This window comes from Hemitrygon akajei, chromosome 1 (genome assembly GCF_048418815.1).
Source record: "Hemitrygon akajei chromosome 1, sHemAka1.3, whole genome shotgun sequence".
Lineage (NCBI taxonomy): Eukaryota > Metazoa > Chordata > Chondrichthyes > Myliobatiformes > Dasyatidae > Hemitrygon > Hemitrygon akajei.
The window spans coordinates 200,164,229-200,181,013 of record NC_133124.1 but is presented as its reverse complement, the minus strand read 5'-3'; the positions used below and the strand labels follow the sequence as shown (position 1 = coordinate 200,181,013).

General features: G+C 41.1%; 1 protein-coding gene across 10 annotated transcripts in view; it reads right to left on the bottom strand.

Moving 5' to 3' along the window:
• Positions 1-813: 813 nt before the first annotated feature.
• ash2l (ash2 like, histone lysine methyltransferase complex subunit) overlaps positions 814-16,785 on the bottom strand; it is a 37,859-nt gene continuing 21,887 nt past the window's right edge. For all 10 annotated transcript variants that reach the window (XM_073058486.1, XM_073058496.1, XM_073058515.1 and 7 more), the window contains 7 exons: positions 12,272-12,489; positions 11,302-11,469; positions 9,273-9,466; positions 8,193-8,285; positions 7,121-7,219; positions 6,165-6,224; positions 814-2,008 (listed from right to left, as the gene is read on the bottom strand). In XM_073058486.1, the coding sequence (XP_072914587.1) occupies positions 1,901-2,008; positions 6,165-6,224; positions 7,121-7,219; positions 8,193-8,285; positions 9,273-9,466; positions 11,302-11,469; positions 12,272-12,489 (940 nt within the window). In that variant the 3' untranslated portion in view covers positions 814-1,900. The remainder of the gene's footprint in view (positions 2,009-6,164; positions 6,225-7,120; positions 7,220-8,192; positions 8,286-9,272; positions 9,467-11,301; positions 11,470-12,271; positions 12,490-16,785) is intronic.

Sequence of the window (16,785 nt, the reverse complement as noted above, 5' to 3'; positions counted from 1 at the left end):
GGTTATGTTAATGTACTTTCTGTTCTAGATTATGCATTCTGGCAGATGCAGATGAACGTGAGATGCTGCACTTTGGGAGGACAAACTAGGGTAGGCCTTATTGAGTGAACAGTAGGGTACTATGGAGTGCAGTAGAACAGAGATCTGGGAATACAGATCCACAATTCCTTGAAAGGATCCTACAGAGCTTTTGACACAATGGTTTTCATAAATCAAAGTACTGAATATAGAGGTTGAGACGTTATGTTGAAGCTGTATAAAGTATTGGTGATGCCAAACTTAAGAGTACCATGTGCCATTCTGGTAACCTATGTACAGGAAAGATATTAACAAGATTGAAAGAATACAGAGAAAATTAACAAAGGCCATTGCCAGGGTTTGAGGACCAGAGTTACAGGGAAAGGTTGAATAGATTAGGACTTTATTAACAAGGAGCTTTTGCCCACAGAACTGTTGCTCACTGGACATTTGTTGTTTAGCACACCATTCTCTGTACACTCCAGAGAGAGTTGTGTGTGAAAATCCCAGAACAGCAGTTTCTGAGATACTCATACTATCCATCTGGCACCAACAATCATTCCACGGGTAAAGTCTCTTAGACCACATTTCCTCGCCATTCTGATGTTTGGTCTGAACAACAATTGAACCTACTGATAATGCTACGTGCCTTTATGCATCGAGTTGCTGCCACACGATTAGCTGATTAGGTATTTGTATGAATGAGCAGGTGTACAGTGTACCTATAAAGCACTCACAATGTATGTTTTGATTCCACTGATAACAGCAAGATGAAGATTCTTCAAAACCTCAGACTGAAAATACAGGTCAGATTTATTTACAATTAAAATACACAATGTAATACACAATGGCACTTGAATCTGAGCATTCACACTTACAATTGCCACCATTCGATAAAAAGTATTACACATTACCACCAACTTCTTTGCACCACTATCAACCCCCGCTGGGTGATATTATCCCCTGCTTCCTGGTACAATATTGGGATAAGCTGTGGTACCTGAAAATGAACTGACTGAAAAATATAGACAAACAAAGAAATAAGCTGCAAATACATTTGAGGAACAGCATGTTGACACATTTCCACAGCGAGTGGTATAAGAACTGCTTATTACAGCCAAAATTCAAGTTAATTTTTCTCAAAGCTTGGAATGAAATGGAAAGGAATGACTTCTCAAATATCAATCATCAACCCAATTTCAAAATGTGGGCTGCCTTTTATATCACCATTAATTTAAGATGAAATTGGAGATAAGTTATGACATTAGTAGACGAAAATAACATTGGAGGGGGGCAAGTTAATGAATCAATGACTGGAAAACCAATTGCTGGCATTTTTTTTTCAAACAGTGAAAAGAAAGTGAACAAAGCTCACAACCAAAACTGAGATAACAACATGTGGTACAATCGCAAATCCCAAATACACAAACGTCTATTTTGGCTTTCAAAGCAGATAAATGGTATCCAAATGCACAGCTATATTTTGTGCACCCATTTCTGAGAGATTCCTTCTGTGAACCCATTTTTCCAGCATCTTACAATGTGGGTTGTAAATGTTTCTGGAGGCGATGTTTAAAGAAGCAATCATGTGAACAGATAATTGCACTGGATTATCGGGGGTTAATGCACCAGTCATGAAATTGACAACTGTATACCTCACAATTTACATGTGTATGGACATCATTGTCATCGGGCAGTATGGTAAAGGTTAATACCAGGATCAGCTCAGTTAAATCGACGCATTCCAAAACTGTCCTGAACTGTACCGCTGATGTGTGATGCAAATACGATGCCTCGTGCTTGAAGAACCTCTTGTATTAGCTTCAGATGACCAACACATCATTAAATAATTCTTAAGTTTGTCTTTTTATTGTTAAGAGAGTTAAGGCTCCCAGGGAGGGCTTCGTCTGCCATCGACCTCTCCTTCAGCATGGTAAAGTATGTCTGCCAGTGTGTGCTCAACCACAGCATACCAGCCCATGTCACTGATCTGCAAAATAGATAAATGACAAATGTTAGCTGAGATCACTGCTCTATTTCAGTAATGTGACACTCAGAAAGCAATAATTTTAGTTAATAATTCTAGCTCCTGCAACCCAAATATGATAGAAAGAATCTTCAGGTTATCAACTAGGTGGCAAACGTTTATCTACAGTATTACTGGACCTCTGAACAGAATCACCACATTGGAATAAATGTATCTACCATCAGCTGCATGCCTGAAATTTGTTTCAATTCAGCAGAGTACCATAGAACACTACAGCACAGTACAGGCCCTTCAGCCCTCCAAGTTGTGCCGACCCATATAATCCTTAATTCAAAGATAACTGCAGCCCTATGACAAAAAGGTAAATCGAGGCACATCAGTGACAAGATAGCCTAGTGGTTAGCACAACGTTTTACAGAACCAGCGACCCAGGTTAAATTCTCACTGTAACGAGTTTGTACGTTCTCCCCATGCCTGCATGAGTTTCATCCTGGTGCTCCAGTTTCATCCCACAGTCCAAAGACACATCCGTTGGGCGGTTAGTTGGTCATTGTAAGATATCCTGTGATTGGCCTAGGGTTATAATCAGGAAGGTTGCTGGACAGAGCAACTCAAGTACCAGAAGGGCCTATTCCACGCTGTATCTCAATAAATGGTCACCCCAAGGCTGCAGAAGACAGATAAATGGGTGAAGGGAGAACATCAGAATGTGGAGAGCACCCCTGTGGCTGTCCCTCTCAATAATATTCCAGTTTGCGTTCTGTTTGGGGGGGGGTGGAGACGAGCTACCTTGCAGAAGCAATAGTGGCCGTGCCTCTGGCACTAAGTATGGCCCTGTAGCTCAGAAGGGTAAGGAACAGAAGAGGAAAAAGGAACTCTATAGTCGGGGGACAGACAGGTGATTCTGTGGACACGAAAAGGAAACACAAATGGTAGTTTGCCTCCCAGGTGCCAGGGTCCACAATGATTCTGAACGCATCCACAATATCCTGAAAAGTGGTGAGCAGCCAGAAGTCGTTGTACCAACGACAGAGGTAGAAAAAGGGAGGAGGTCCTGAAAAAACAATACAGAGAGTTGGAAGAAGGAAGGAAGCTGAGAAGCAGCATCTCAAGTGTAGTAATCTTGGGAATGCTGCCTGTGCCACGAGACAGTTGGGATTGGAATAGAATGAGGTGGCAGATAAATGTGTGGCTGAAGAATTGGAGCATGGAGCAGGGATTCATATTTCTGGATAAATGGGACCTCTTCTGGGGCAGACGGGACCTCTACAAAAGGGTCAGGTTGCACTTCAATCTAAGGGGGGGGGGGGCAATATTCTTGCAGGCAGGTTTACTAGAGCTGTTGGGAGTGGTTTAAACTAATCTGGCAGGCAGATGGGAACCTGTACGATAGAGATGAGGATGAGCCAGCAGGTTTACAAGTAGATGACGGGTGTAACATGAACGTAAAGGAGAACAAGCCAATGACTGGGTATAAATGCAGACAGAGCAAAGTGTACCGCAGAAGCAAAATTCAAAAGGGTAAAGAATGCAGAAATGAAGGTGCTGTATTTAAATAAGTTGGACAAACTTGTGGCGCAAGATTGGTCAGTATGATGTGGGCATCACTGAGTTGTGGCTGAAAGAAGACCAAAGCTGGGAGCTTAACATCAAAGAATATATTTTGTATCAAAAGGACAGGCAGGAAGGCATAGATGGTGGTGTGGCTCTCATGGTAGGAGATGGAATTATATTTTTAGAAAGAGAGTTGATATTGGACCATTGGAAAATGATGCTGGTGAGGTAGTAATGGAGACAAAGATATGGCAGATGAACGTAATGGATACTTACATCAGTTTTCACTGTGGCAGACACTAGCAGTGTGCCAGAGGTCCGTGAGTATCAGGGATCAGGAGTCAGTGCTATTGCCATTACAAAAGGAAAAAGTGCTATGCAAATTCAAAGGCCTTAAGGTGGATAAGTCACCTGGACCAGATAAACTACATCCCAAAGTCCTGACAGAGGTTGCTGAAGAGATAAGGGATGTATTGGTCAAGATCTTTCAAGAATCACTTGATTCTGGCATGGTCCCAAAGGACTGGAAGATTACAAATATCTTTCCACTATTTTAGAAGGAAGGAAAGCAAAAGAAAGGAAATTATAGGCCAGTTAGCCTAACCTCAATGGTTGGGAAAGTAATGGAGTCTATTATTGAGGATGAGATTTTGGGGTACTTGGAGACCAATAATAAAATAGGTCAAAGTCAGCATGATTTCTGTAAAGGGAAATCTTGACTGAGAAATCTGTTAGAGTTTTTTGAGGAAGTAACAAGCAAAGTGAACAAAAGAGAGACAGTGAATGTCATTTACTTGGATTTTCAGAAGGCATTTGATAAGGTGCCACAGAGATGCGGCTGCTTAACAAGATAAAATCCTATGGTGTTACAGGAAAGATACTGGCATGGATAGCAGAATGGCTGGCAGGCAGGAGGCTCGAGTGGACATCAAAGGGGCTTTTCTGCTTGGCTGCCAGTGACTAGTGGTGTCAGTATTGGGACTGCTACTTTTCACATTGTTTGTCAATGATTTGGATTATGGAATTGATGGCTTTGTGCAAAGTTTGTGGGTGATACAAAGGTAGGTGGAGGGGTAGGTAGTGCTGAGGAAGTAACGTGATTGCAGCCGGACTTCCACAAATTGGAAGAATGGGCAAAAAAGTGGCAGATGGAATATAGTGTTGCAAAATGTATGATAATGCATTTTGGTAAAAGGAATAATAGTGCAGATTATTATCTAAATGGGGAGAAGGATCAAACATCAGAGGTACAGAGGGTCTTAGGAGTCCTTGTGCAAGACTCCCAGAAGGTTAATTTGCAGGTTGAGTCTGTAGTAAAGAAGGCAAATTCAATGTTGGCATTTATTTCAAGGGAATATAATATAAAAGGAAGAATATACTGCTAAGCCTTTATATGACCCTAGTCAGGCTGCACTTGGGAGTATTGCCAACAGTTTTGGACCCGTTATCTCAGAAAGGATGTGTTGTCATTGGAGAGAGCCCAGAGGAGGTTCATGAAGATGATTCCGGGAATGAAGGGATTAACATGAGTAGCGTTTGGTAGCTTTGGGCCTGTACTCAATGGAATTTAAAACAATGAGGGGGGGATCTCATTGAAACCTTCTGTATGTTGGAAGGACTAGATAGGGTGGATGTGGAGAGGAGTTTTCCTATGGTGGAGGTATCCAGAACTAGGAGGCACAGCCTCAAAATTGAGGGGCGACCTTTTAGAATGGAGGTAAGGAGGATTTTTTTTTTAGCCAGAGAGTAGTGAATCTGTGTAATGCTCTGGTACAGAATGCAGTGGAAGCCAACCCATGGGTAAATTTAAGGCAGAAGTTGATTGTTTTATGATTAGTCAGAGCATCAAAGGATATGGCAAGAAGGCAGATGTATGTGGCTGAGTGGGATCCGGGATCAGCCATGATGGAATGGCAGAGAAGATTCGATGGGCTGAATGGCCTAATTCTGCTCCTATGTCTTCTGGTCTTATAAATAAAACCAGAGCAATTGAGAGCTCATCTCAACATGCTGTGATCTAATGCACAAACAAAGCAGTTGGTTAACCCCTGCCACAACTGGGTAACAAATTGGCAGTTATAAATTTCAAATCACTACAAAAAACAAGTCAGGGCGCGGAATTCTTTATTTGAAGAAATGGTGAAAGGAATCTCTGTAAATGACCAGTTACTTTACAAGCTGAGAATTTGCTACTTAGAGACAAAACTATGGGTATGAGATAAAGCACAATTCCTCTTTCAAAAACTCCAGTGCTGGCACCATGGCCAAAATGGCCATCTTCTGTGCTATTAAGACTTTTATAAGTGGCTCAAGTCTGATAAAGATTGATTTTTATTTACATGGCATCTTCCAGAATCTTTGAACTTTATCTTCTGGTCTGTCACTGTTATAATGTAGGAAACACAGCACCAACCTGATACCTTCAACATTAAAAAAACCGAAGCTTGAAATCTAAAACCTTTCTACATAATTCTCCAAAACACAAGTAAATCAGTAAAAATCTAATTGTGTTTTTCCCCCATAGAGGCATAGAACACTGTCAATCTCTAAATAAGCATTTCTATTTCTAAAAGGATATAATTAAGAATTTACATCCATAACTTACTGGTTTGAATGGAATGTCTTTTGGAGGATACTTGAAATTTGGTCCGAAGTTGATTGATACCTAAAGAGATAAGTCAAACATGATCTACACACTTCACTTTAAACTGTTTGAATCAGTTGACTGCTTGTTGGATTAAATGTAGTGATTGAAGTAACAAATATCAACTCAAAACATAGAAATGAGTAATAAAATTTCATCTAATTCTTCTCTAATGCACTTGTTTAATAATGCTCTACATCAATTAGTAAGTCAGACAATAAAATTTAACTTGCAGATGAAAAGATCTGTTTGCTTGTGCACAGACCCATTTAATCCATATCTTTTTTTAACAAAATGTAAATGGTTCCCAATCACAACCACCATCTCAGTTCCTCCATCTCTCACATTAAAATAAAACATGACAGACACACAAAGTCAGGTGTGTAGCAGTAAATCTGCTTTGAGGTTAACCCAGCTTTACTGAAATTAAGAAAGGGGTGTCTTCCATGATGCCGATGATCAGACACTCTGATACATTTCACGTGGTTACAAGCAGCTTTCAGTCCACAACCTCCTAGGTCACATGAAAGTCAAAGGACAAGTTCTTCGAAGACCCTCAGCCATCGCATTCCATGATGTTAAAACAGTGAAACAATTAATTTGTCACCCTGACTCAATTTGAATTTTATTTTCATTCTCTATATTCATTCATGGTATGTGGGGACAACTGCAAGATGGGCATTGATTACTCAGCCTTACTTGCTCTGGAGGAAGTGACAGTGAGACACCACCTTGAAGAGTTCATGAATGGCAAGGACAAGGATTTCAACTGAGATATCGAAAAAAGCAATGGCAAAATGATACTGAAAACCACATACCATCAATACAGATGATGCACTAATGAACTACTACCACTAATAGATTATTTGACACACACCCCACCACTCCCCATCTACAGCTTGCGCAGATATACTTACTGTGCAGTTCTTGTACAAAGAAATTGCAGGATGATATACACCAGCATACACATCTTCAAAGGCAGTTCCTTCGTTCTCTCCATTCTTGTAAAATATCATCTAATGAAAACAAAATATGCTTCATAATTCAACTAAATTATAGCAAATTAAATCCAAAGGATCCAAACATAACCCTCAATACAAATTGAAATTATATTCAAAACAGTGTGCTTCCAAAGATACACCGTATCATCAGTACTATTGTGCCTCCCTGATTCCATACAACTGAGCATCAGTGCACCTTTGGAAGAGAAGTGGGCTGGAATACAAAACCTTTCAATTCCAAGATCACATCTCCACCTCCAGTCAAAACCAAACCTTACACATGATTAGAAGATTCCATGTTCAAAGTTCAAAGTAAAATAAATATATGTAACCATATGCACCTCGAGATTCATCTTCCTGTAGGAATACGCATAAATGCCATAGAATCAATGAAAAACAGACAACAATATGGCCAAACAACTAATGAGCAAAAGACAACAAACTGTGTGACACAAAAATCACTAAATATCAAGAACATAAAATGAAGAGTCCTTGAAAGCGAGTCCATAGGTTGTGGAAACAATTCAGTGTTGGGGTAAATGAAGTTAAGTGCTCATCCCCTCTGGTTCAAGAGCCTGATAGTTGAGGAGTAATAACAGCTCCTAAACCTGGTGGTATGAGTCCTAAAGGCTCTTGTACCTCCTACCTGAGAGCATGGCCTGAATGGTGGATTTCTTGATGCACCATTCTTGTCTGAACTCCACCATATAAAGGACCAAATCTCACCTATGGACTTACGAGGTGCACATCTTTTTTCTCTCTCTATTATGAGATAAAATGAGGCACGACTCTTACAACCCAACCTATACAGAGATCAAGTGGGCTGCTCAGCCTTACTGCTCCAGGCTCTCAAGGAAGGCAGAAACCAGACCTCAGTACCATAGTGAATGGTGGGGGCAACTGAGACCGGAGAGAACCTCAAGCACAGGAAGTTGTGGAATGATAGCAAGTTGATATAGAGCTGTGGGGCAAAAGTAGAAGATCTTACCTTGCTGCCCATTGCTGGTTTGAGACTTTTCTCAGCTTTGTCCACAAAATCTTTCTCCTCAAAGTATAAATAGCTTTTGAATTTAATCAGAGCCTGCAATAAAAGGAAAAATGGGCATTAACTGCACAAAACATAACTCTGTCACACCAATTCACATGTGCCAGTGCTTCTTATTGCATACCAAAAGCAGCATTATTTACAGAAATGTTCTTTACTTCTGGAGTACTAAATAATAGATAATGATGCACTTCCGGATGATTCCCATATGTTGCCACAGATCAGGCAGCACAATTTAACCAGTGTTGTTATCATCTCATCATGGAACTTGTCAACTCAACCCTTCACTTTGTTCTGCCAACTTTAAACTATTAAAATATATGCGACCATATCTCAGCTGCATAATGTCAGGACGCCCCACAAGGAAACTAAGCTGACCTCAAGTATATTTTCCTGCTCCATTCCATAAGCCTCGACCAAAACCTGTGAACCTTGCATTTACAGTGACTCAGTATCAACTGCTCAAAGAATTTCAAAGATTCACAGTCCTCACAAATTAAATATTTAGAATTGTAAGAGCACAGGTCACCATTTTGCCCACTGACCTCCTCCTGGTTCACTGCGGAGCTGCCATTCACCTCATTAATCACCTGGGCTATTTACAGAAATCGATGTACAACAAGCTCCAAAACCTGTAAGGTGTTAACAACCAGATGATTTTTCTTTAATAAGAATCAAGTTGAGGGACCAGTTCTGAAAAAGGTATTTGCACAGACCTCATGGCCTTTTTTTAACCCCATCTGCTACAGCAAGTGAGACCTTGGTTTTAACATTTCATCCAACAGCCTGCACTTCTGTTGCTGCTTCCCGCAGCATCTCCTCAAAACAATTACCTCCTCAATTCTTCGCAAGATGGTAACAAACATCTCATTGCAAACCAGCATAGTCATGTGGAATTTACTTTCCTGGCTATAACCAAAATCCCTAATTTAATAAAAATAAAAATATATTAAGCAAAAAGCACAATGGATGGCTTGTATCAATTGATATTCCGATCCATGCCTGAAAATTCATGCAATTTACCTTGTCTTTATAAGTGTCTGGTAGTGCCCGGGCAGCTTCTGTGTCCTCGGGAAGGTAGAGATAAAACCCAAGAACGTCTCCTTGCCCGTAGCCTTCAGAATAGTGTCTACCCATTGACTGATGGAACTTGGTCCCCTTCTTACTGCGCCAAGAATAACTGAACTTATCGTAGCCCAAGGGTGCCTGGAGGTTGCCTGAGGGAAATTTGAAAAAAATTATAATGTAGATTATAAACATTTGACTCTTCAGCTCTGATAACAGCTTCCATCAATGTGTTAAGACTCCTCAAAATTCTTTTGTTGGCTTAACAGTCCAGGGCTTTACAATAGACAATTGGCTCTTCCTTTTATCTTACATTACCGGTTTTCAAAATCAGAAGTTTGGACAACCAGTCATTTTAATTTGCCTCATAAGCTCTCAAAATTATTTCATCACTGGCAGCCAGGCTCTCTGGTTGCAGAATTAGCTCCACCCACAACCAACAAAAAAAAACCCCGAAAGTTAGCCACCTTTTTTCCTGCAGATCGAACTTTTTGACCAAGCCTATGTGTTACTCCTGTGAAGTATCATGGGACGCTTTCTATTATTTTAAAACACCAGGGAAAAAACATTGTGGTTACATATTACTATGTTTTTTATGTAGGTTTGCTTAAAAATAACCTACAGTCTTTTTACCAGGAAGCAGATGTTAGAAACAGGATATATTTTGTAAAAACATAATAACTGCCAAAACAAGTCACATCAAAACACTTTTTAAAGTAAATATCAGAGTTTGAGGCCACATCTTGCCATTCCACTCAATGAAAAATGCAACTGCCCCTTCATCCACAAAACTATTAGGCCACACTCAGTTCAACTAATTGTCATCTGCATTATTTTTGATGACTGTCAATGTGTGTTTGCTCCAATATACCTGATCAACTACTGATTGACACTATAGGTTGAGAACCCCTTATCCGAAATTCCAAAATCTGTAAACCTCCAAAATATGAAACTTTGAGTGTTGATACAATGTCAGAAATGGAAAATACCATGAAGCACTGGGAAGGTTCCTAGACAATGGGCAGGTCCCTGTGCATCACAAACAGTTCTGAGAAGTGACCTCACATATGTAATGAACAAATAGAAACATAGAAAACCTACGGCACAATACAGGCCCTTCGGCCCACAAAGCTGTGTCAAACATGAACTTACTTTAGAAATAACCTAGGGTTACCCATAGCCCTCTACTTTTCTAAGCTCCATGTACCTATCCAGGAGTCTCTTAAAAGACCTATTGTACCCGCCTCCACCACAGTCACTGGCAGCTCATTTTACGCATTCACCACTCTCTGTGTAAAAAACTTACCCCTGACATCCCCTCTGTACCTACTTCCAAGCACTTTAAAACTGTGCCCTCTCATGCCGTGTGCCATGTTAATGAAAAATAGAAAATCAATGCATAAAAAATGAAAACTGAAGATGTGGATTGTGTATCGAAAGTGTGAATTCATCAGCACTGGAGCGAACATATCCCCCTTAATAGTATGCTGATCAACACAAACTGAAAATTGATGGTTGATTATAAATATTCAGCTGGCTGGTTGCAGAAATTCAAGAAAAGGCACGGCATTAATTTTCAAAAGATTTGTGGTGATAAAGTGTCTGCTGATCACGTAGCATCAGATAAATTCATTGATGACTTTGCCAAGATCATCGTTGATGAAACTCTAACATGCTGAATGGATGCATCTGTACATTTGCATGATGATCGAGTGTAAGGCAAAGACTGCTTACGGTACAACAGGAATTCAGAGACACAATGGTGATCCCAAGCTATCACATTATATATTCTGAAATCTGAAATTCGAAACCTTTCTGGCCCCAAGGGTTTTGGGTAAGGGGTACTCAACCTGTACTAATTCAGCCTCTTTTCCATTTAGCTTTTAATTCTGTTAAAAGTTTGCACTAAACACCCAATTGGATAAATCCATGTGTAGATATTTCCTTTATTTCAACAGTCTTGCCCAAGTTTTTGTAGATCCAATACCTAAGGGCTGTGACCAGCCAAGTCTTGCAGCTGTCTCTTGGGGCATTTCATCCACTGTAATCTCAAAGTACCAGCCTCCTTTCCGAATTCCATGAGATGCTCGCACCATGGAGTAACCTTTCTCTCCTGTCACAGTTAGCCGGTCATCTGAGATCTTCAGCTGAGGAGCTGGAGAAGATAAAGTCAGGTTTCAAACACATTCTCCTTACTGTTTCCAATAAGTGCTTACCAGTGCACTGAATTTCAATTAGAATGTCAGTATATGTCAAATTTCTCCCCAAATATTAGAACAATTATTAGGAACTAGTTTAGTAAATGCTGATTTTGGAAAGTGGATCATAAAGGCACAAAGCATGGAAACAAGCTCTTCGGCCCAACTGGTCCATGCCTACCAAAATGCCCATCTAAGCTAGTCCCATTTGCCCATATCCCTCCATGTCCATGTTTAGTCCATAGTTTGATACAATACATACAAAGCTTCTGATTTGTGCATTGAATACCAGCATCTGGTAAAGCAAAGGTTCATCACAAACAAATATTAATCTTGGTATGAACAGGGTTGGGTCAGGACCTCCATTCAGAGGCAGAGGTCCCGAGCACGTGGGCAGAGCTAGACCAGATCTGCCAAAGAATTCATTGCTGCTTAAACACGATGACGGAATCTGACTACACATTACATCATGACCACCCTTACCCTGATTCCACCATTCCCCATCCCAAAATTGCAAGCAAAGATGAGAACAGATAGGTGACGGATGTGCTATAAGAGACCACATGAATGCCATAAATACAGCAAACCAAGCAATCCCACACTCGGGCTTTTTCCTTGGAGATCTTTTCTGCATTCTTTCCAAGCTGACACCCCACCTGGGAATGAGACACCACCCCACAAGGCACACCTGTCTCCAACCCCTTAACGCAACCTCCAAGATGAAAAAACAGTACACACTCAAAATCCCTGCATACAAACCTCGATCGTGGAGCGCCAGAAGAACCTTTTCATAGAGGCAAGCCCTGTAAAGGTCCCCAGGAATTGGTTTACCAGCCCAACAGTCTAGTTCAAGTTTCTCTGGGTCTGGCGCATGGGGATCGGGCTCAGCCAGGATATACCGATATCCATCCTTATTGAACGGATGTTCCAGTGGGTATCCATGCGGGGGCAGTCGCTGAGCAGCAAATAGGGGGTCACTGAGGGAAATTAGACACAGAAAGTGAATTTAGTTTACTTAAAACAATTTCCTTGTACATCTCACACACTATTCCACTTGCTAGAATTTAGCTGATAAATAGGTGAGTGCCAGGGTTGGTGGTAGAGCATTAGGAGTATTTAAGAATTTCTTAGATAAGCACAGGGATGATAGAAAAATGCAGAGCTATGTAGGAGGGAAGGATGAGATTGATCCTAGAGGGGGTTAAAATCTCGGCGTAACATCGTGGGCTGAAGGGCCTCTACTGTGCCCTAGCGTTCTATATTCGATGATACTGGTATTCCAGAGTACATGATCCCACCCAAATCCAGAAAAAAATATTCAAGTAGAAACAATCTGCTGACAGCCAAAGATTGCTGGTGTAAATTTGCACATTTCCCAATATCATCAAACCAACTGCTAAGGGTCTTCATGACTTTAACAAATTTAGTTCATTAGGTACTGGAGAACTTCACAACTACTAAGGAACAGGAATAAAGGACGAGTCACAAAAACATAAGAGAATAGCAGGAGAGGGTCACCGGGTCTCTCAAGCCTGATCCGCAATTCAATACTGAACTGGTTGTCCCATATCAGGCCAATTCCTCATCAGTACCTACCTTCACATTAGATACTTCTAATGATCTAGTCTCCACAATTCCCTGGGGGTGGAGAATTCCGTAGATTCACCACCCTCTGCAAAAAGAAGTTTGTAGTTGGGCTCTGTAGTTTGAAACTATTTTCCTTTGTCTGAGAACGTCCTATTAGCGAAAACATCTCGACAGCTTCCCCGTCACCCCCTCACGATGAACTTATGTCTCAATAAGGTCATCGCTAAACTCCAAAGAATGCACACCAACACTGTTTTTAGCCTCTCTTGATAGGACTACCCTCTCATCCTGAGAATTAGCCTGGTGAATCTCCCTCAGACTGTTTCCAAGTTTTCTGTATCTTTTGAAAGGAAGTGAGATCAAAACTGCACAGGAGTAACTTCACCATTACACTACAAAACAATGCCATATCATTCCTATTTGCAAATTCTAAACTCTATACAGGTAGTCCCCTAGTTACGAACGTCCGACTTATGGATAATTCGTACTTACGAACCGAGGAAGGAGAACGCCGTCCGCTATTTTAAGTCATTGTTGTTGACACTGTGTTGAGTGTTTAACTTTGTATTTGGCTTAAAATTTTCTTAGTAAGATTCACTCTGACCCTGCCCCCCCACACACCCCCGTTCCTGTTGGCTGGTGGCGCAGTGAGATCAGCTGATGCTGGAGAACGGAGGTTTCCATGCTGGGCTGATGTCGATCCAGTGACTCCCGTACCATCCGTGCCAGGTTGATATCGAGCTCACAACCCGACCTTGTAAAAAAAACACTGCCACCTCCAGTTTAAATTCCCACGCGGAATATTGTGGATGATCAAATACGCAAACCCAGCGCAGCCCCCCCCCCCCCCACTTGTCCCATTCAGCCTGTCTCAGTGTGGTGGTCCTTAAGACCCAGTGGACCTCGAGAGCCGGCAGAGCTCGGGACCCGCTGCCCGCAGTGTTTCTGTTCCGTTGACGGTGTGCGGTGGTCCTTAAGACCCAGTGGACCTCGGAAGCCGGTGGAGGTCGGGACCCGACGCCCGCAGTGTTTCTGTTCCGTTGACGGTGTGTGGTGGTCCTTAAGACCCAGCGGATCTCGGAAGCCGGTGGAGGTCGGGACCCGACACCCACAGTGCTTCTGCTCCATTGATGGGAAGCGATTGCGATTGAAAATAAAGTGGAAATAAAGTGTTTGGAAAGAGGTGAAACGCCATCGGTCATTAGAAAAGCGTTAGGCTACAGTCAGTCACGATTGGAACAATTTTAAAGGATAATGGATAAAGTGAGAATAATGGAGCATTTGAAAGGCCCTGCCCCGATGAAAGCTACAATTATTACTAAGCAACACAGTGGTTTAATTATTGGAATACATACGTTTCTTAAGTGTTTTATATGCATAGAAAGGTAAAATATATACTATATACTAAGACAAACGTTTGACTGACGCTAAATACCAGATGTACGTATTCCGACGTACGTACAAATCCGACTTAAATACGGACTCAGGACTCCTACGTAACCCGGGGACTGCCTGTACAGTAAAGGCCAAAGTGCCTTTTGCCTCTTTAAATGTTTGGACCTGCCTGCCAACTGATTCATGCACTACAACACCTAAATCATTCTATAACCATTCATTTGCAGTTTCACTGCATTTACAAAACAACTTGCCTTTACATTCTTCTTACCAAAGAGTACAAAATTTCAAAGTACGTTAAACTTCAATCGCTAAGTTTTGGGCCACTCACCATCTATATCCTGTTTCAGGGTTACAATACAGTATCTTCATCACAGCATTCCCATTCACCTATTTCTGTTTTATTAGCAAACTTGGATACCTTACTCTTTACTCCCTCCAAGTCAACAGTAAGTAACTGATTGTTGTGATATTTCACTATTTACATCCTTCCAAACTGAAAAGGCCCTTATTCTAGTTTTGCATTCTATGATATAGATAACTTTCGGTACATGTCAACCTAATTCTTCCAAATTATGCACCCACCTCTCATGCAATACATTGACAAATGCTTTCTGGCAATCTACATACACTACATCTACATTTTCCCCTCTATCAACTCTCCATTACCTCCTCAAAGAATACATGCCAAGTTGTTCAATACAATTTAGCCATCATATTAAAAAGCATGCTTAGTTTAATTATATTAAGCCTTCTTGAATAATTAGTCATTTCTTTTTTGATAATTTACTACATTATAGTAAATACAGCCCTTGAGTTTGCCCAATGGAAAGTGTCTCCAACTCCAAAGACCTATCCTTTCTCAGATCTCAAAATCAATCCTTAAATTTAAAATTAACAATTGCCTATCATCAAGTTGCCGTTTGCAAAGACAACTCCAAATATTTGGCATGCTCTGGGTGCAGTAGTGTTCCATAACTGTTACTTCAAGGTCTGGCTTTCATTTTAAATTCCACTACCTTGTCCTAAACCAGTAGAAATGATTCCTCTCTGCTCTGATTTAAACAAACCACCCTTAAATTTTTAGTTCATCCACTTTGTTCACTCAATGAACAAAGGTTTGTTTTTCTTTTAGTTATAAACTAACAGCGAAGATTTTGTGCACGATCCACTTCAGAACTCTCTTCCTGAAAGGGCAATGGAAGCAGAGTCCTTGAGTGATTTATGGCAGGGTAGACAGTGTTTCAAGCCCAGGTGAAAGGGTACTGTGGATGGATGTGAATGTGAAAAGTGGCGTACTCCTAACTTGTGTGCCAGCAAGCAAGATAATTACAGCTTTTTGTGTCTCAGCTGTGGCCTATAGATGGGAAGGATAAGAGAAAGTGCATGAAACTCAGAGAATCAGCATCATTTTACACACACTGGCACATTAAACTCAGCCTTGGGGTGGTTCACACTTCACCCATGCCAAAACAGTCTTGTATAAAAGGCCATAAGATACAAGAGCAAAATTAGGCTGCTCGGCCTATTGAGCCTACTTCGCTATTTTCCCCTCAACCCTCGTCTTCTGCCACCCCCCTGCAGCCCTTAGTCCTTTTACAAATGAAGAACACATCAATCTCTGCCATAAATACACTCAATAAATTGCCCCCCCATAGCCCTCTGTGGCAATAAGTTCCATAGATTCACCATCTTCTGGCTTAAGAAATTCCTCATCACAGTTCTAAAGGGACATCTCTTTATCACGAGGCTGTGCCCTAAGATCCTGATAATGGAAAATACTCCCCAAGTCTATTCTATCCCTATATTGTGACTTCCAAAGTAGCAGAATATTTGAAAGTGCTTTATGCCCACTAGAGTGACTTTTCCTAAACAGGAGAGTACTTCATGACTCACAAAGCAGGAATGGTCAGAAGAGAGGAGTGCAAGTGGAACTCCTGGTGAACATCAACTCAATGCCCAATTCAAAAGTCTTCACAAGACAGGAAAGGCTGGAATCACTCAGTAGGTCAAGCAAGAGTTAACAATTCTGGTCCAAGCACCTTCAGCAGAACACGAAGGATCTTGAACCTGCAATGTTTACTCTATTTATCTTCCTGCAGATGCTGCCTTATCTGTTGAATGTGGTTTTTTAAATGTTTTTATTTCAGATTTCCAACTCACGTAGTTATTTTTATTTACAGGGAGAGTCGACGATTGTGCATGGAAGATCCTAGAAGTTATTGGATTGCTCCATGACATAGCATAGTGTCACTCCAACGTGGAATTGCCCTCCGTAGAACCATGCCTGG